The sequence below is a fragment of the Dipodomys ordii genome, unplaced genomic scaffold (assembly GCF_000151885.1).
Source record: "Dipodomys ordii isolate 6190 unplaced genomic scaffold, Dord_2.0 Scaffold10, whole genome shotgun sequence".
Taxonomy (NCBI): Eukaryota; Metazoa; Chordata; class Mammalia; order Rodentia; family Heteromyidae; genus Dipodomys; species Dipodomys ordii.
The window spans coordinates 20,227,024-20,246,505 of NW_012267226.1; the positions used below are offsets into that span (position 1 = coordinate 20,227,024).

General features: G+C 41.9%; 1 protein-coding gene across 1 annotated transcript in view; it reads left to right on the plus strand.

The window, feature by feature from the left end:
- The window catches only part of Ube4a (ubiquitination factor E4A), a 38,251-nt gene that overhangs the window by 10,511 nt on the left and 8,258 nt on the right, over positions 1 to 19,482 (plus strand). Inside the window, exons 5-16 of the mRNA XM_013009710.1 lie at positions 1,735 to 1,887; positions 3,084 to 3,243; positions 3,771 to 3,973; positions 4,193 to 4,384; positions 5,516 to 5,849; positions 7,292 to 7,412; positions 9,760 to 10,064; positions 11,580 to 11,712; positions 13,593 to 13,780; positions 15,367 to 15,467; positions 15,564 to 15,677; positions 18,020 to 18,194. Coding sequence (XP_012865164.1) covers positions 1,735 to 1,887; positions 3,084 to 3,243; positions 3,771 to 3,973; positions 4,193 to 4,384; positions 5,516 to 5,849; positions 7,292 to 7,412; positions 9,760 to 10,064; positions 11,580 to 11,712; positions 13,593 to 13,780; positions 15,367 to 15,467; positions 15,564 to 15,677; positions 18,020 to 18,194 — 2,179 coding nt within the window. The remainder of the gene's footprint in view (positions 1 to 1,734; positions 1,888 to 3,083; positions 3,244 to 3,770; positions 3,974 to 4,192; positions 4,385 to 5,515; positions 5,850 to 7,291; positions 7,413 to 9,759; positions 10,065 to 11,579; positions 11,713 to 13,592; positions 13,781 to 15,366; positions 15,468 to 15,563; positions 15,678 to 18,019; positions 18,195 to 19,482) is intronic.

Genomic DNA, 19,482 nt, shown 5'->3' on the forward strand with positions numbered 1-19,482 from the left:
CCCCCCACTACTGCCATTTTTGTTGTTGTTGCTTATATACTTTCAGAAATCAAAACAGGCCTGGCACTGGTGGCTCAGGCCTGCAATCTTAGCTAGTAGGAAGGCTGAGATCTGAGGATCATGATTCAAAGCCACCAGGACAGGAAATTCCATGAGACTCTTATCTCCAATTAACCACCGAAAACTGGAAGTGACACTGTGGCTCAAAGTGGTAGAGCAGAAAAGCTCAGGGACTATACCTGAGTTCAAGCTCCTCACCCAAAAAGAAAGGAAGGAAGGAAGAAGGGGAGAGGGAGAGGAGGGGAGAGAAAAGAAATCAAATCAAAACAATACTGTATTAGTCAAAAGTTTGTTTTGTCCCCAGTGTCCATGATACATTGGCCCCATTGTTTTGGACTGTGGAAAGATAATACATCACAATGGGAGAATGTAGTAAAGTAAATCACTTATATTACTAGACAAGGAAGACCACAGTCCTTTCAAGGGATCACCTCTGATGACTTAAGGACCTTCCAGAAGGGAGGAGTTGGGGAAGTGGGGAGGGAAGGGAGGGGAGGGGAAAAACAAAGGTGGGGTTAACAATGCTCAATAGGAAATATACTCATTGCCTTATTCATGTAACTGTAACCCCTCTGTACAGTGTCTTTACAATAAAAAATATATCTATTAGGGTTAGGAATGAGGCTTAGTGGTAGAGCGCTTGCCTTTTATGCATGAAGCCCTGGGTTCAATTTCTCAGTACCACATAAACAGAAACAGCTGGAAGTGGCACTGTGGCTCAATGGTAGAGTGCTAGCCTTGACCAAAGAAGCTCAGGGAGAGTGCCCAAGTGCTGAGTTCAAGCCCCAGGACTGGCAAAAAAAAAAGAAAAGGACCTTCCACTAGGCCCAGGTCTTGATTTCCACCACTTTCCAATCGCACCACACTGGCCTTTAGAGGACATTGCACTGCACTCTTCAAACACCTGGTGCACACTACAGGAATGAAAGTTGATAGTCAGGTTTAGAGTAGGCAGAAACAGGAAGATTGCTAGTTCAAAGCCAGCTTAGGCAAAGTTAACAAAGTCCTATCTCAAAAACAAAATAAAAGATTGGCTCAAATGATAAGAGTGCTGTCTACCTTTGCAAGGCCCTGGGTTCAATCAGTATTATAGGCGAAGAAAATAGCAGGAAAGATATTTGACAACTTGGGAGTTTAACTTTACACGTGTAAGAAAGCTTTTATAAACCCAATAATCACACAAAATAATAAATTTCATACATAAACCACTGATTCTCAGTGCCAATCAAGTAATCTTTTAATGCCTACTCTGTGGTGAGGCTATACCACACAGTTTTTGGTTTGGTTTGGTTTGGTCATAGGGCTTGAACTCAGGGCCAGGGTGCTGTACCTGACTTCTTTTGCTCAAGGCGAGCGCTCTGCCACTTTGAGCTATACCTCCACTTCGAGTTTTCTGGTGGTTAATTGGAGATGAGTCTCATGGACTTCACTGCCCCAGCTGGCTTTGAACCACAATCCTCAGATCTCAGACTTCTGAGTAGGTAGGATTATAGGAGTGAGCCACCGGTGCCCAATGCACAATTTTCTTTATAAAGTTATTTTCTAATATTTTTCCCTTCCCTGTAAATCAAGTCTATGATCTTAGAATAGCCCATATCAAAATTACTTTTTACCTCTTAGTTCTAAAGGTTAATTTTGCAATAGTATAGTGTTTTTATTTGTTTTTCTTAATAGGCCATCTTTGCTCGGTTATTACTTCAAGATCCAGGAAACCACTTGATTAACATGACTTCTTCTACAACATTAAATCTGTCTGCTGATCGAGATGCAGGGGAAAGGCACATCTTTCGTTACCTTTACTCCTGCTTCCAAAGAGCTAAGGAAGAGGTAAAGGAATAATCCCTATTAAATACTATATTGTCCCTTGGATGTGACCAAATTGGCATGTAACTGAATTGGATCACTGTATGTGTATGTGATATTATATACATTTATCCTCCTCACAGTGTGGAACTGGGTATTAGAGGCACTCTAAACTGCTTTCTAAAGATGTGGTCCTATTTCTGTGGCTTGGAGTCCATCTCAGCTAACCTCCTGCCTCCTATTCATATTCTTTTTCTATCCTCCCTCTCCCTCTCCTGCCAGTCCTGGGGCTTGAACTCAGCACTTTGGCACTGTCCCTGTGCTGCTTTTGCTCAAGGCTACTATTCTACTACTTGAGCCACAGTGCCACTTCCGGCTTTTTCTGTCTATGTAGTACTGAGGAATTAAACCCAGGGCTTCATGCATGCTAGGCAAGCTCTCTACCTCTAAGCCACAATCCCAGCCCCTCCTATTCTCTCCTTAAACCACTTTAGAAATCACCCCATTAAGCTGGGCTGGTGGCTCTCACCTGTAATCCTAGCTACTCAGGAGATCGAGACCTAAGCGTTGCATTTCAAAGCTAGTCTGGGCAGAACAGTTTGTGAGACTCTTATCTCCAATTAACCACCCCCAAAACAGAAATGGAGCTGTGGCTTAGAGTGGTAGAGCACTGTCCTTGAGCACAAAAGCTCAGGGACAGCATCCAGGCTTGGGTTGAAGCCCCAGGACCGATTAAAAAAAACACTTATTTTTAAAATATAACTTTAATTTTTTTTGTTTTTGTTTTTGTTTTTTTGGTCAGATATGGGGCTTGAACTCTGGGCCTGGGCACTGTTCCTCAGCTCTTCATCTCAAGGCTAGCACTCTACCACTTGAGCCACAGCACCACTTGCAGCTTTTTCTGTTTATGTGGTGCTGAGGAATCAAACCCAGGGCCTTATGCCTGCATGTCAAGCACTCTACCACTGAACCACCTTCCCAGCCCTAAAATATTTTTAAAAGATCTGATTAAACCATTTATACTACTAAGCTTGGCACTTCCAGTCTAGAATTTCAACAAGTGATTTCTTAAGCCAAAGAATGAATCTGTTGTAAATTTTCAAGCATCTGCAAGAAACCAGTGTTGTTTTGGGACATCTTGTCTTTCCCATTGTTTGTTGTGTTGACCCTTGTTCTGGTCCTAGAAGCTGTACTCTTCCCTGTCTTCATGTTGTTTGCAGATTACCAAAGTTCCAGAGAATCTGTTGCCCTTTGCAGTGCAGTGTAGGAACCTCACTGTGTCTAATACCCGAACGGTTCTTCTCACCCCAGAGATCTATGTTGACCAAAACATCCATGAGCAACTGATAGATTTGATGTTAGAAGCCATCCAAGGAGCCCGTGAGTACATAAGATCTTTCCAAATTTTAAATTCCTCTTCATTTCATTAGAAAGTTTCAGAGCCATTATGGTTATGGTATAAATAAAGGAGGACAGCTCACATATCTTGATCTTTGACTTAAATACCAAAAATAGGAAGAATAGAGCCAGTAAATGGTGCTAGGGCTGTAACTCACTAGAAGTGCACTTTCCTGGGATGCACAAGGTCCTGGCTTTGGTCACCAGCACCTCAAGAAGAGAGGGTGGGGGGAGAAAGTGTGCTAATGTATAAAAATATTCCAGTGGCCTCTTTCTTTTTTTCTTTTTTTTCTTTGGTCAGTCGTGGGGCCTGAATTCTGGACCTGGGCGCTGTCCCTCAGCTCTAGCTAAAGGCTAGTGCTCTACCACTTGAGTGTCAGCCCCACTTCCAGCCTTTTCTGTTTATGTGATGCTGAGGAATCGAACCAGGGCCTCATGCATGCAAGGCAAGCGCTCTATCACTGAGCCACCTTCCCAGCCCCTCCTTTCTCTCTTTTGTCTTGGGTTAGATTTTGAAGATGTAACTGAATTTCTAGAAGAGGTCATTGAAGCATTGCTGTTGGATGAGGAAGTTCGAACATTTCCTGAAGTTATGATTCCAGTGTTTGATATTTTATTGAACCGGATAAAAGATCTGGAGCTCTGCCAGATCCTCTTGTATGCATATCTGGATATTCTTCTGTATTTCACTAGGCAAAAGGATATGGCTAAGGTAAGTCTGAAAGTAGTCTATGTTCATTGAACTTGTGACTTAACATTTCATACTTCCGTGCTCCCAGGGCTCAATATCATTACCTACAAAACAAGAGAAAGATGGATTGGTTGTTTTTTATATATACATATATATATACTGAATTCTTGGAGGCCTTGCATCCCTTGCACTTTTATCTTGCCATACAGATGATTAAGAGGAACTTGTCTTGTCTTACAGGTTTTTGTAGAATACATTCAGCCCAAGGACCTTAACAATGGGCAGATGTATCAGAAGACCTTGCTGGGAGTCATTCTCAGTATCTCCTGCTTGTTCAAGACTCCGGGTGTGGTAGAAAATCATGGCTACTTCCTGAACCCATCTCGTTCCAGTCCTCAGGAGATCAAAGTGCAGGAGGCCAACATCCATCAGGTGGAACTGTTTCCTAGGGTATCCTAGTCCCAGATTGTAGGTTAAGTCATTTCCTCATGAACCATGTCCAGTTTAGGTTATCTAAGCCTCTTTTGGAAAGCAGATTGGTCTTGTTGGCTTTTGCTGTACCAATATAAGGAAAGGCCCTCTTGTTGCATTTGGTAGGAGTACAGGGGAATTTGCCCTGGGGTGAAAGCAGGCTATTGCAACTCTTGTCTTGCTCTGTGCGGTAGTATTGCTACGTCCCCTCAACCCCCACATTTCTTACCAAACCATTCTTATCACTTAGCTCCTAAAATTGTTTGACTTAGCTTATGAACCTTTTTTAAATCTTCTATCTTCCTACCAACTATGCCCATTTTGCTTGGACCTTTTAACAAAATTTTAATAGAGGCAGACCACCATGAGGCATCTAAGTGGGTGAACTGGGGACATTTTAAGTATCTCATTCACTTTTTAATTATCACAACTCTGTCAAGCAGGTGTTGACAAACCATTGCAGTAGCCAAATCCAGCCTGCCACCTGTTTTTGTAAATAAAGTTTTATGGGGCTGGGAAGGTGGCTCAGTGGTAGAGTGCTTGCCTTGCATGCATGAGGCCCTGGGTTCGATTCCTCAGTACCACATAAGCAAAAAGAAAAAAGCCAGAAGTGGTGCTGTGGCTCAAGTGGTAGAGCGCTAGCCTTGAGCTGAAGATCTGAGGGACAGCGCCCAGGCCCAGAGTTCAGGCCCCACGGCCAGACCCCCCCCCAAAAAAAAAAGTTTTATTGAACAGCCATGTCCATATTGCGTATGGCTTGATTTCATGCTATAACAGTAAAGTTGGGTAATTGCTGCCAAGACCATATAACAAGCAGAGCCAGAAATATTTACTATCTAATGCTTGACAAAAAAAAGCTAATGACCTCCTGTTGTCTTCAGTTTAACAGTAGCTTAAAAAAATTCCTAAGAGCCCATACCTTTTTTTTTTTAATCCAGTCTGGGGGATGAGGCACAAAGAGAATGAGGGGAAAGATTAGGATTAGCATACTTTTAGAAACTGCCAACTGGTAAAGTTTGAACATCAAAAAAAAAAAAAATACTAGGATTGTGAAACTGGAATGTTCTGTGGTTGTGTTTTCTGGTTAAACAGTTCATGGCTCAGTTCCATGAAAAGATCTACCAGATGCTGAAGAACTTACTCCAGCTCTCTCCAGAAACCAAGCACTGTATCTTATCCTGGCTTGGGAACTGTTTGCATGCAAATGCAGGCCGCACCAAGATTTGGGCCAATCAGATGCCAGAAATCTTCTTCCAAATGTATGCCTCGGATGCCTTCTTTCTGAATCTGGGTGCTGCTCTTCTGAAGCTATGCCAGCCATTTTGCAAACCCAGATCCTCCCGGCTCCTCACCTTTAATCCCACTTACTGTGCCCTGAAGGAGTTGAATGATGAAGAACGAAAAACTAAAAATGTACACATGAGAGGTAGGGTGGGGAGAAACTGGGCTCCTCAAAGTAAGTGTGTGTGTGTGTGTGTGTGTGTGTGTGTGTGTGTGTGTGTGTGTGTGTAAAAAACTAAAGATGTACACATGAGAGATAAGGGGGAACTGGGCTCCTCAAAGTGTGTCTGTGTCTCTTTAAGACAGTTTTGTTTTGCCAGTACTGGGTTTGAACTCAGAGCTACCCCCTACCCCCACTTGCTTGGTTTGCTTGCTCATAGCCACACTTCCAATCTGGCTGGTTATTTTGAAGATGGTACCTTGGGACCTCTTTTGCCCAGGCTGGCTTCAAATCTGAGTCTCTGGATTACCTTCATGAGTAGCTTGGATTACAGGCATAAGCTACCAGCACCAGCAAAGACAGATTTCAAGTGTTATGCTCTAGTGAGACTTCTCTGGATTTGGCAGCTTGAGCATTCATTCACAGATCTTAAAAAACGAGACTCTAGAAGAAGGCAAATATGTTAACAGATAGTTATAATTCGCCTTCTTGCTAAGCTGTAAGAGCACAGAGCCAGAAGTGTATAATCAACTCCTGAGAAGCTGGAGGTTGTCACAGCTAAATCTTGAAAGACAAGTTAGGTTTTACCAGGCAAAAGAGCAAGAGATTCTCTTTATGCAAAGGGAAAAACAAGTGTAAGAAACGCAGATCTGGAAAGTGTTGACTGATGAATAAGGAGCAATTCAGTGTGGCTAGAATGAGAGGGAAATGAGGAATAAGTGGTGAATAGTAAGGAGGAAATGGGTCTGGAGAGGAAGAAGATTGGGACCAGACTGGAAAAAACTTAAACAGTATGCAGAAGTGAAAAGAAAAATGACTTAATGTTTCTACCACTCAGAATGAATTGCTTCCTAATTTTGATGTATCACTTCTACTTTATGACTCTGTAATTATAAAAGTGATGTGTACCCAGGCACAGGTGGCTCACACTATAATCTTGGCTACTCGGAAGACTGAGATCTGAGGATGTCAGTTCCAAGCCAGCCCATTCAAGAAAGTCCATAACCACCAAAAAGCCAGAGGTGAAGCTGTGGCTCAAGTGGTGAAGTGCTAACCTTAAGCAAAAAAGCTGAGGGACAGCACCCAGGCCCTGAGTCCAAGCCCTAGGACTGGCACACAAAATTAAAAGTGATACCTGCTCTAAAGCAAATAAGTACAGAAAAGTACAAAATATATATACGTGGTCCATTGCCTATCAATGAGAAAAATCTATTCCTTTTAAGTTTTGGTGATTGCATCAGTTATACAAAGGGGTCTTAACTATTTCTGTAGACAACAAGAAGCCAAAAAAAGTAATTAGGTAAGGAAGTAATGTGACAAGATTTATTTTGATAGCAATATAGAAGCTGAACAAAAGTAAGGGGAGTTTGGAGACCAAGGTAGATGTCTGTGGCTACCCATTCACCATTCCTTTTAACTTGTTTCAGGCTTGGATAAAGAAACCTGTTTGATCCCAGCTGTACAGGAGCCAAATTTTCCACAGAGCTACAACCTTGTAACAGAGAACCTTGCCCTGACAGAGTACACCTTGTATTTGGGATTTCACAGGTAACTCTTTTGCTATTATTGGAAAAGAAATATTTAGTTGTATTGACAACCAGATTGAAAGTGAGCCTTAGAGACTTACTCTAAAGACTTAAACTGGAATCTAGTGGGGAGGGGACAATCAGGCATTTATTTCTTCATGTTTATGTGAATCAAATGAAGGATATGCTGATATTTTCTTGACATTTTAGAAATCATTAAATCATCTTCTGTTTTCATCTAGGAAAATTCAGTTATTTTCCTTTTATAGTTCACTTCCTGCTCATATTTTTATTTTCTACTCATAATTTTTTAAACTTAAGTTTTAGTCGGGCACTAGTGGCTCACACCTGCTCAGGAGACTGAGATCTGAGGAACAAGGCTTGAAGCTATCCGGGAAGAAAAGTTTTTTGGTTTTGTCAGTTGTGGGGCTTGAACTCTGGGCCTGGGTGCTATCTCTAAGCTCTTCAACTCAGGGCTAGTACTCTACCACTTGGGCCACAGCAACATTTCTGGTTTTCTGGTGGTTCATTGTAGGTAAGAGTCTCTAGGACTTTCCTGCCCAGACTGATTTTGAACGGTGATCCTCAGATCTCAGCCTCCTGAGTAGCTAGGATTATAGGCGTGAGCCACTGGCCCCCAGCTCAGAAAAGTTTTATGAGGCTCTTATCTCCAATTAACCACCAAAAAGATGGAAGTAGAAGCGAGGTGCCAGTGGCTTATGCCAATAATCTTAGCTACTGAGAAGTCTGAGAACTGAGAATCTGTTTCATGACAGCCCAGGCAGGAAAGTTTGTGAGACACTGATCTCCAATTAATAACCAGAAAACTGGAAGTAGAGCTATGGTTCAGAGTGGTAGAGCACTATCCTTGAGCATAAAAGTTCAGGGATAAGGCCCAGGCTCTTGAGTTCAAGCCCCACAAACAGCCAAAAAAAAAGGAAGCAGAACTGTAGCTCAAGTGGTAGAGCACTAGCCTTGAGTGGAAAAGCTTATAGACAGCACCGAGGCCTGAGTTCAAGGCCCAGAACTTTAAAAAAAAAAAAAAAGTTTCTGCTTTGTAGTAAAAGACAAAATTGTCAAACATTAAGACAGTTTTGATATAAGATTTCAATGAAAACAGTACAACCACACTCTGAAGATCTGTGTACCTACCAGAAAAAGGACTATAAGGTGTAAAGATTTCAGTACTAGTAGGTTGAGTTCCTGGCCAGCCACATGTCATCTTACAATTTTTGATTTCCTTTTACTTTGCTGCTTATGATTACTAGTATAAATAAGGAGAAATAAATAGGAATTCAGTCATAGTTCAGGTCCATGGAAAGGGTTTTTTAGCACCTTGTTAAGGTTTTGTTTTGTTTTATTTTTTGTCTTTTCAGAATACTTAACACAGCATTTTCCCTCCAAACTTGCTCAAACAGTAAATTACTGAAAAACTTGTCTTTATTAGTTTTTAAATGACATGATTAACATTGTGAGACAGTAGATAGATGTTCAGCATATCTTTTAATCTGTTTAACAATCTAGATTCAGACATAAAAATGAATGTTATGGGGGGGGGAGGCTGGGAAGGGATGTGAAGGGTAAACCAAAAGAGGAGGCTGCAATGCTTGGTAAGAAATGTATGCATTATCCTGCCCATGTAATTGTAACCCCTCTGTACAGTATGTTCACAAATAAAATAAAATTAAATTTAAAAAAAATGAATGTTATCTAGTTCCCTGATATGTTATCCTCAACATTAACTGTGAGATTTTAACTGAGTGATTTTGGACATGTAGATTCAGTTATCCATAGCTTTGAATTCTTCTGGTAAAGATTATTTGGACAAACTATTGTGAAGAATAATTTCATTTTATATTGCACAGTAGAGACCTGGAAGTTGCTCTTAGATCACATCCCAGGTGATAACTAGCTGATACGTGGTCATTACTAATCTGGAGTCCCTTTTATTTGCTTGGTTTTCTCCTAATTTGCAAACCATCCCTATCACCCCTTCAACATACGACCATCACACTGTGGCCTACTTTGTACTGGGCTTCTTGCACTTTGCTTAATACTTGCATATTTTACATAACATCCAACGCTACACCCTGCTAAACCAAGCTACTGCTCTTTGCATTGGCGCTGAAGACTGCTATTTATGATTAGCTTCTTTGTGTTGAATGCTTGGTAACATTTTCCATTGCTGTTGACCTTCCCTGTCAGAAACTATTGGAATACTTTCTGTGTCATTGTACCTGCAACTCCCTACATTCTTGAAGAGAATCCCAAAAGAAAGAAATGAGGATACGTTTTGCTGAAGTAGTTGATAATAGACTGTCCTCAAATGAGCCTCCCTGACCCAGTCTCTTTTGCTTCCTTGGGGGCAGGTTGCATGATCAGATGGTGAAAAACAACCAAAATCTGCATCGGCTGCAAGTAGCCTGGCAGGATGCTCAGCAGAGTTCTAGCCCTGCTGCTGATAGTCTCCGGGAGCAGTTTGAACGACTGATGACCATCTATCTTTCTACCAAGACGGCAATGACTGAGCCACAGATGCTACAAAACTGCCTAAATTTGCAAGTGTCCATGGCTGTTCTCCTGGTTCAGCTAGCCATAGGCAATGAGGGCTCACAGCCAATAGAACTAACTTTTCCTTTGCCAGATGGCTACAGTGCTTTGGCTTATGTGCCAGGTAAGTAGGCTCTCCAATGGGAACTTCCTATTTATAGCCATCTAAGTTTAACTGGGTCACCTTGGAAGTGTAATTCTCAAAATACTCTTCCTTCACTATCCTTCCATTGTTTTTGGAGAAACAAATCAAACTCATAAATAATATAGTATTTACTAATCAAAGTATGAGGCCACACGAGGCCTTGGACTTGTTTCCCCAATGCTGTGCATATCAAAAGATGCAGAACAGGCGGAGTTTTCATGAGCTGTTCTCTTATTGATATTGTTTGTCATTCAAATTACAGGTTTGTCTGTCTAACTCTCTCTAAGCTTTTTTAAAGAAAATATTGTCTCCTATCAGTTAACCCTTCTAGAAGGAAGATTGTATGTGTATGTAGTGAGGGATTAGCAGATACTATGCATCAAATCAGGCAAAATGTTCTTGCTATTTGCTATGTTTGCTACCTATTGCTCTATAACAAATCATCTAACACATAGCAGCTTAAAACAAACATTGTCTCACAATTTCCATGGGTCAGGAGCACTTGCTAGTGGTTTTACCTTATCAGGTTGCAGCCAGGCTATCAATCAAGGATATAGGAATCTGAGGATTCAACTAAGGCTGGAGGATCCAATTGCAAAGCCAGTCATGTGGATGTGGTCAGACCTCAGTTGTTTGCACAAAGGGCCAGCACCCTCTTTTCTAGGCCACAGTCATCTCCTTAGTACCACTCATGAGATGGCACCTGGCTTCTCTCAGTACAAATCATCAAAATGGAAGCGGCAAGCTTTTATTACCACATCTTTGAAATGACATGTCATCACTTACACTGTATACTTCAGGGTGACTTCTTTTACCCTAGAAAGATGTAGGAAGAACCAGGCATGGTAGTATACACCTATAATCCCAGCACTCAGAAGGTGGAGGCAGGAGGATCGAAAGTTGGAGGCCAGCTTAAACTATGTAAATTTAAGCCATTCTGAGCTACACAGCAAAACCCTGTCTCAAAAAAAGAAAGCAAGCAGGGGCTGGGAATGTGACTTAGTGATAGAGTGCTTGCCTAGCATGCATGAAGCCCTGGGTTCAATTCTTCAGTACCACAGAAAAAGCTGGAAGTGGTGCTATGGCTCAAGTGGTAGAGCGCTAGCCTTGAGCAACAACAAGCTCAGAGACAGTTCAAGCCCCAGGACTAGCCAAAAAAGAGAAAGAAAGAAGGGAAGGAGGAAGAAGGAAAGAGTAGGCTGGCCACCATAAGCTTCTAATGTAAAACTCCTGATCTATAACTCTTCAGATACTTACAGGACTGCTTAAATTATGGTTAGCCTTGAGTTAGGAAAATATGTAAGTGGTGTGTTAACAATAGTTCGGGTCATTCCTGTTCATATATTTACTTGATATACCTATAAAGGAGATTCTACATTTATTTACTTATCCGTAGGTTAAGACTTTTAAATTTTTTAAAACTTCATCAAGTAGGGAGAATGGGAGAAACGGAAATATTTAGTACCAGTGGACAGTGAATATTTTCCTTTTCAGAGTTTTTTGCAGATAACCTGGGTGATTTCCTCATTTTTCTCCGTCGCTTTGCTGATGACATCTTGGAGACATCTGCAGACTCCCTGGAGCATGTCCTCCACTTCATCACCATTTTCACTGGAAGCATAGAAAGGTGAGGCGCTGAAAGTGTGAGTCACGGTTAGGAGCAGCAGAACATTCAAAAGACTTCTAAACCAAGAAATAAACAAGCCTGAATCATAAGGGGTTGCTTTTCAGAAGTTACGTTAATGTTAATTAATCACTTGACCATCCCAATCGACAGTCAAAAAATCCCATTGTGGAGAGGCATAATAAGCAAAGGACTTTGCCCACAGAGAATTTGAACCTGCACATCAGATACCTTCAGGGGAATTACACTGCTATCCCTGGTTAAAATAGCTACCACATTGCCAGAAATCTTACCAGTGGCATGCTGGTGCTAATGCTCTCCTATTAATTGTGTGACGCCAGAGCTTGCTCTTGCTGGTCTGAAATGTATGAGCAGTTAACTTAGGACAGTGTAACTTCGAATCTTAAGTCTCTAACTCATAGCTTCTAGACCTTTTTTGCAAAGAATATATATTATGGCTTTTAGAATTGCTTCCCTAGCTTGTTTGGTGCATAGACCAAAGGAAACAGACTCTTTTTTTGTCTGTTGTAGGGCTTGAACTCTGGGCCTGGGCGCTGTCCCTCAGCTCTTCAGCTCAAGGCTAGTGCTCTACCACTTGAGCCACACTGCCACTTCCGGCTTTTTTTTTTCCGGCTTTTTTTTTTTTAAGTTCACATTTGCTGCACAATAAAGAGAATGAGCCAGGTCTTGGTGACTCATGACTATAATCCTAGTTACTCAGGAGACTGAGATCTAAGACTTGCCATTCAAAGTCAGTCTAGGCAGAATAAAGAAACTTTTTTCTCTTTTTTTCTTTTTGGCAGTTGTGGGGCTTGAACTCAGGCCTGGGCACTATCCCTGAGCACTTTTGCTCAGGCTAGCACTCCATTACTTTGAGCTATTGCTCCATTTCTGGTTTTCTGGTGGTTAATTGGAGATAAGAGTCTCACAGGGACTTTTCTGCCCAGGCTGGCTTTGAGCCACAATCCTCAGACCTCAGCCTTTTGAGTAGCTAGGATTACAGGTGTGAACCATCAACTCCCAGCTGAGCAATTCTTTTATCTTCAATTAACTAGCAAAAAATTTGAAAAACTTGACTGGAGGTGTGACTGAAGTGGCAGGACACCAGTCATAAGCAAACAAGATGAATGACAACAAGACCTAAGGCCCCACTACCAGCACAAAGAAAGAGAGAATGACCCAAAATTCCCTGAGCCATATCAATGAAAAGTAGATAAAAGCAGACCTAAGGAGAAGTCATAAGTCCCTAAGTCTTGACTAGGTAGGCATGGAATAAATTTGAGTAACATATGACAATTATAACCTAATCTCATTAAAGCTTGGGAAAGCAAGTTTTAGCCTGAGTGAAACTGTCAGAGAATAATATGAAGTAAATAATGCATTGTTGCCGGATATTGGTGGCTCATGCCTGTAATCCTAGCTACTCAGGAAGCTGAGATCTGAGGATCACAGTTCAAAGCCAACCCAGGCCGGAAAATCTGGGAGAACCTTATATCCATTTAATCAAAGAAAAAGCTGAAAGTGGTGCGATGGTTCAAGTGGTAGAGTACTAGCCTTGAGCAAAAGGAGCTTAGAGACAGTGCCCAGGCCCAGAGTTCAAACTTCAGGACTGGCCAATAATAATGCATTGTTATAAAAAACAAATTGGGTAGCTAAGTATTAAATAGAGATTTAAGTACTCACCCTCAAACTTGTTCAGCTCTCACCTCGAGTTAAATGGGATACCCTGCATCACCCCAGTATTGGCAAACTTCAAACTGCACAGTGGATCTTGTTTTTTCTTGTAATGGCAGTATGAGGCATGTTAGCGCCTCTGTGGAGAGGCCAGAAATGTGCATTTGGGAGTTCGTTTCTGCTTATCTTGCTTTCGGTCCTCCCTGCAGAATGAAGAATCCCCACCTCAGGGCCAAGCTCGCTGAGGTGTTAGAAGCAGTGATGCCTCACCTCGATCAGACCCCAAGTCCCTTGGTATCCAGTGTGTTCCACCGGAAACGTGTATTCTGCAACTTTTCATATGCACCCCAACTTGCAGAAGCGCTAATCAAGGTTTTTGTGGACATTGAATTTACAGGTAAAGTGGTTGCACAGCCAAGTCCAGAACAAAAAGCTGATACCAGTGGAATGTCATTGCTTGATCACTGTTGAATATCAGAGAAATGTCAAGCCATCATTTGTTGGATATCTGCTGTGAGCCAGGCTTGATGCTGAGTGCTTTTTAAATTCATTACACTACTAATCTGCCACCTTCTGAAAAGTTTGGCTTTATTCTCATTTTATCTATGAGAACATGAATACTAAAAAATTTAATTTTCTATTCATGTCATACAACTAATAAGTGGTAGAACCAGCCAGGCACTAGTGACTCATGTCTGTAATCCAAGCTATTCAGCAGTCTGAGACCTGAAGACTCCCAATTCAAAGTCAGCCTGAGCAGAAAAATCTGTGAGACTCCATCCCCAGTTAACCAACCAAAAGCTAAAGCAAGGCATGGCTCAACCTGTAGAACACAGGCTGTGAACAAGAAAACTGAGCAAGAGCTCTGAGTTCCAGCCCCAGTTATGGGAGTTATGGGAAGAGACAGGGAGAAAGAAAAAAGATAGGAGACTCATATTAAATTAAGCATCCAACTACCCTGTGACTCCAAATGCTATTCTCTCCCCTTTTTTTTTGTTGGTCCTGGGCCTTGAACTCTGGGCCTGGCTGCTGTCCCTGGGCTCTTCAGCTCAAGGCAAGTGCCACTACCACTGAAGCCACAGCACCACTTCCAGTTTTCTGGTGGTTAATTGGAGATAAAAAGTCTCACTGACTTTCCTGCCCAGTCTGGCTTTGAACTGCAATCCTCGGATCTCAGCCTCCTGAGTAGCTAGAATTACAGGCATGAGCCACTAGCAGTGGCTTTCTCTCTCTTTTGTATATGGTCCAGTTTATAGGGCCCTAGTGATATCTTGGTTTTTTTTTAAAACATCTGGGCCTCAGGTTTTTAGCTTCTGGCCAGAACCAATTGGGCTAGGTACTGGTTGCTCATACTATAATCCTAACTACTACCCAGGAGGCTGATTATCTCCATTTGGCCAGCAAAAAGCCAGAAATGGAGGTGTGCTTCAAGTGATAGAATACCAGTCAAGCAAGAGGCCCTGAGTTCAAGCCTTGTACCAGCACACAAAAGAACCAGTTGGTTCCATGGTTGGGGTACTGTCTATAAATAATGTGGGGATTACTTAGTGTTCTGCATATGACTTTGCCACTACCGGGACCAGCCCAGAGGCCTTGTTTACATCCTCCACAGTTGGATTTGAAAGCATTTGTTTCCTTTAGCTTTTATTTTACAGCTTCATCCTTGTGCCTTGAAGAGTAAGGTCTCCTTTACATCTGTTTCCCTCTTGTTTTCTTAGAAAGGAAATGAGCAAGCACTAAACCCTGTTCTAGATCTTTAGAAAATCCTAAGAAAGGCTAGGGATGTAGCTCAATGTTAGAGCATTTGCCAAGTATGTACAAAGCCCTGGGCTCAATCCCCAGTATTGTAATAAACTGGTAAGAACAATTTTGTTAGTAATTCCCCCACCCCCCCACCCCGCAAAAAAAAAAGGCACATAGGCATAAGCTGCTGATCCTTTTCTTAATCACATTTGCTGATATCTTGCTCTTGTTTTAATCTAGGAGATCCCCATCAATTTGAACAGAAGTTTAATTACCGCCGTCCCATGTATCCCATCCTGAGGTACATGTGGGGGACAGATAGCTACCGGGAGAGCATTAAGGTGAGAGAGAGTTGATGAGACCCGTTGCTTCAGGTAAGTCCTAAGTGACATGCAATTCAGGACTAAAATGGCTTTCTCTTGGGCTGGGACTTACAGGATTTGGCTGACTATGCCTCTAAGAATTTAGAAGCCATGAATCCCCCACTTTTCCTTCGCTTTCTTAACCTGCTGATGAATGATGCCATATTCCTTTTGGATGAAGCTATACAGGTAAGCAGAAAAGATTTAACCATCAAATCTTGAACGGTATATACTTCTTCTTTTAAAAAAAAAAATAAGGTTTTTATTGTGAAAATACTGTTGAGAGGGGTTACAGTTCCTTGAGCAAGGTAATGAGTACATTTCTTACCCAGTGTTGTTCCCTCCTCCTTTGTTTTTCCCCTACCATCCCGTCCCTCCCACCTCCTCAACTACACCCCCTCCCCAGCATATACTGCATATACTTCTTTTTTTTTTTTTTTTGTCGGTTGTGGGGTTTGAACACTGGGCTTGGGCGCTATCCCTGCACTCTTCAGCTCAAGGTGAGTGCTCTACTGCTTGAGCCACAGCACCACTTCCTCCAGCATATACTTCTGACTGTTACATTATAATACATTATTCCTTCATACCCATCTTGCACACCAGAAGTAGTGCTATTCCTTCATGTTTACCATTAGAGAGCTTTCCCCATTATTGTTCCAGTAGAGACATGATCAAAGGGCAGTCCCATTGATGGCCAAGACCACCTATGACAGGGATTTTCATCCTTTCTCCATCTAATACATCATAGCAGTGGTTTACTAATACAATGATTTTAACCCTCTGCCCCCTAAAAATTCTGAGTTTTGCATCATTACTTTAAAAGTCTCTGGTTTGGATTTTTTTTTTAATAAAGATTTTAAATTTTTCCAGAAGTGATGGTACATGTCTATAATCTCAATACTCAGGAGACTGAGGCCAGAGGATCACAAGTTCCAATCCAGCCTGGGCTCTATAGTGAGACCCTGTTTCAAAAAACACCAACCAATTAGTTAATGACAGTTCACACCTGTAAACCTAGCTACTCAGGCAGGAATCTGAGGATTGCAGTTTGAAGCTAGCCTGGGCAGAACAATCCATGAGACTCTTATCTCCACTCCAATTAACCCGCAAAAAACTGGAAGTAGAGCTGTGGCTCAAGTGGTAAAGTGCTAACCTCGAATGAATAAGCTCAGAGACAGTGCCCTGTAACTCCTGTAACTCCTAGCAACACAGGGATACACAAGTAGGAGGACCATAGCCCATACCAGCCCAGGCATAAATCAAGACCTCAAAAATAGTCAATGTAAAAAGAGGCTTATAGGCATGGCTCAAGTTATAGAGCACCATAAGCAAAAAAGAGACTCCAAGTTGTACTTTTCCTCTATTCAGTGCCTTCTAATCTTTAGCTGTATTGTGAAACTTGTGTGTCTGAGCTCTGGCAGTGCATTTCTTCTTTAACCAGCTGCATGGCAAAACCTCCCTAACCTGAAATGAGCATAAGTCAGGTGGCAATCCAAAGGGAGGAAAAGCAGGTAATCCCAAGGGCAACCTATTGGATACTCTCAAGGTCATCATATCGATTAGCAACCCACTAAGTAACTTGTGTGCTGTTCATCAGAGAGTTTGGTCTCATGCTGTTTTCATAATCCTACACACTAAAATTTAAAGATTTTCTAGCCAGGTGTGGTAGTATACACCTGTAATCCTAGTACTTGGGAGGCCGAGGATCTCAACTTCAAGACCACCCTCGCTACAAGGTGAGGGTCTGTTTGAAAAAAAAAAATGAACAAATCAACAAAAAGGCTTTCCAAGGACATGAGAGCAGGTACTATTATAAACAGAGCCTTGTAAGCAAGAACAGTATGACAGAAAGAATGAAGCAGACTTAGCAGTGCAGCTGCTAAGTGCAAGATTGTCCTTCCAAATTCCTTGTGTATTTGATAGACTTTTATTTTGGGTAGGCTAGATTTAGCTTTATGTTTGTTTTTATTTAGTAAGGACTTGGTGTGTGTGTGTGCACGAGTGTACTTTTTTTTCAGCCTGGGTTTCCTTCTTTCTATTTCCTATTAATGTATATGATGAATCTATTCAAGCTGAAGCCACTCTGTTTGAAAACAGTGATTTCTTAAAAGTTCTCTTTAAACCGGGCGCTGGTGGCTCACGCCTGTAATCCTAGCTACTCAGGAGGCTGAGATCTGAGGATCTCGGTTCAAAGCCAGCCCAGGCAGGAAAGACCGTGAGACTCCTATCTCCAATAAACCACCAGAAAACCGGAAGTGGTGCTGTAGCTCAAGTGGTAGAGTGCTCGCCTTGAGCTGAAGAGCTGAGGGACAGCGCCCAGGCCCAGAGTTCAAGCCCCAGGACCGACAAAAAAAAAAAAAAAAAGTTCTCTTTAAGCTTCAGCCCTATGCTTGACAATTAAAGGCTCATGCCCTTCCATAGTCTCTAGTTTCCCCAGCTTTTAGTTGAGTGGATTTTGAACAAAACCTCTTAAATGTCATGTTCCTTCAGCTGCACTCTTCTTTCATATATCCTGCCTCTGGTTTCTATAGTATTTAAGCAAGATAAAGATTCAGCAGATTGAGAAGGACCGAGGTGAATGGGATAGTCTAACACCAGAAGCCCGCCGTGAGAAAGAGGCTGGCCTACAGATGTTTGGGCAGCTGGCACGTTTCCATAACATCATGTCCAATGAAACCATTGGTACCCTTGCCTTCCTGACATCAGGTAAAAACGCTGCTGTTGCAAAACAATGTAAGAGTCAAGATCTGCTTTCTTTGTGGGATTGGCTGAATTGAAACACATGACATGCTCAAGGTCCTGGGTTCCATCTCCAGTACCGCCCATACACACACACAAAAAAAAAAGAAAGAAAAGAAAAATAATGTTAATAAGCTTATGTGAATGCACATGTATCTATCACATATATAATATTTATACACAGACTGTATGTATGTTGTGGTATTATAGAACTAGAATACTATGTACACTATTTATGTGTTCATCTGAAAAATATTTCAGTCCTAGGTAAATGGAATAGATGGAAAATATAAAATGTCTCAGTAATTTTTATTCATTGGTCTAAATTTTTAGTACTTTCAATTAAATATGACAACCAATTATTAGGGAGGTGGCTAGGAAGGTGGTTCATCACTGAGTGCTTGCCTTGTATACATGAGGCCCTGGGTTCGATTCCTCAGCACCACATAAGCAGAAAAAGCCAGAAGTGGCGCTGTGGCTCAAGTGGTAGGGCACTAGCCTTGAGCTGAAGAGCTGAGGGACAACACCCAGGCCCAGAGTTCAGACCCCAGGACCAATTAAAAAAAAAAAATGTTAGGAGAATTCGTATTAGGGGAATTCCTCTAATGTGAAACGCCAATAATAACTATAAATAAAGGTTGTCAATAAGTACAATGTTAAACAGTCAAAATATCCACAAAGTAGAAAACTGTATAGCCATTATATGGGCTGAAAGCATGGCCCAAGCAATTCAACATCTGACTAGCAAGTGCAAGGCCCAGAGTTCAAACTGCAGTAGCATGAAAAAATCAGAAAAGTAGCTGGGCCCAGCACTGATGGCTCACGCCTATAATCCTAGCTACTCAGGAGGCTGAGATCTGAGGATTGAGGTTTGATGCCAGCCTAGGCAGGAAAGTCTGTGAAACTCTTATCTCCAGTTAATCACAGAAAAAACTGGAAGTGGTGCTGTCGCTCAAATGGTAGAGTGCTAGTCTTGAGCAAAAAGAGCTCAGGGACAGTGGCCAGGCCCAGAGTTCAAGGCAAAAAATTAAAAAGAATAGAAGGATCCGAGCACTCAATGGCTCACGCTTATAATTCTAGCTGCTCAAGAGACTGAGATCTGAGGTTAGTGGTTCAAAGCTAGCCCAGGCAGGAAAGTCTGTGAGACTTTCTCCAAGTATCTACCTGACAGCTGGAAGTAGAGCTGTGACTCAAAGTGGTGGAGTGCTGAGCAGAAGAGCTCAGACACAGCACCCAGGGTCTGATTTCAAGCCCA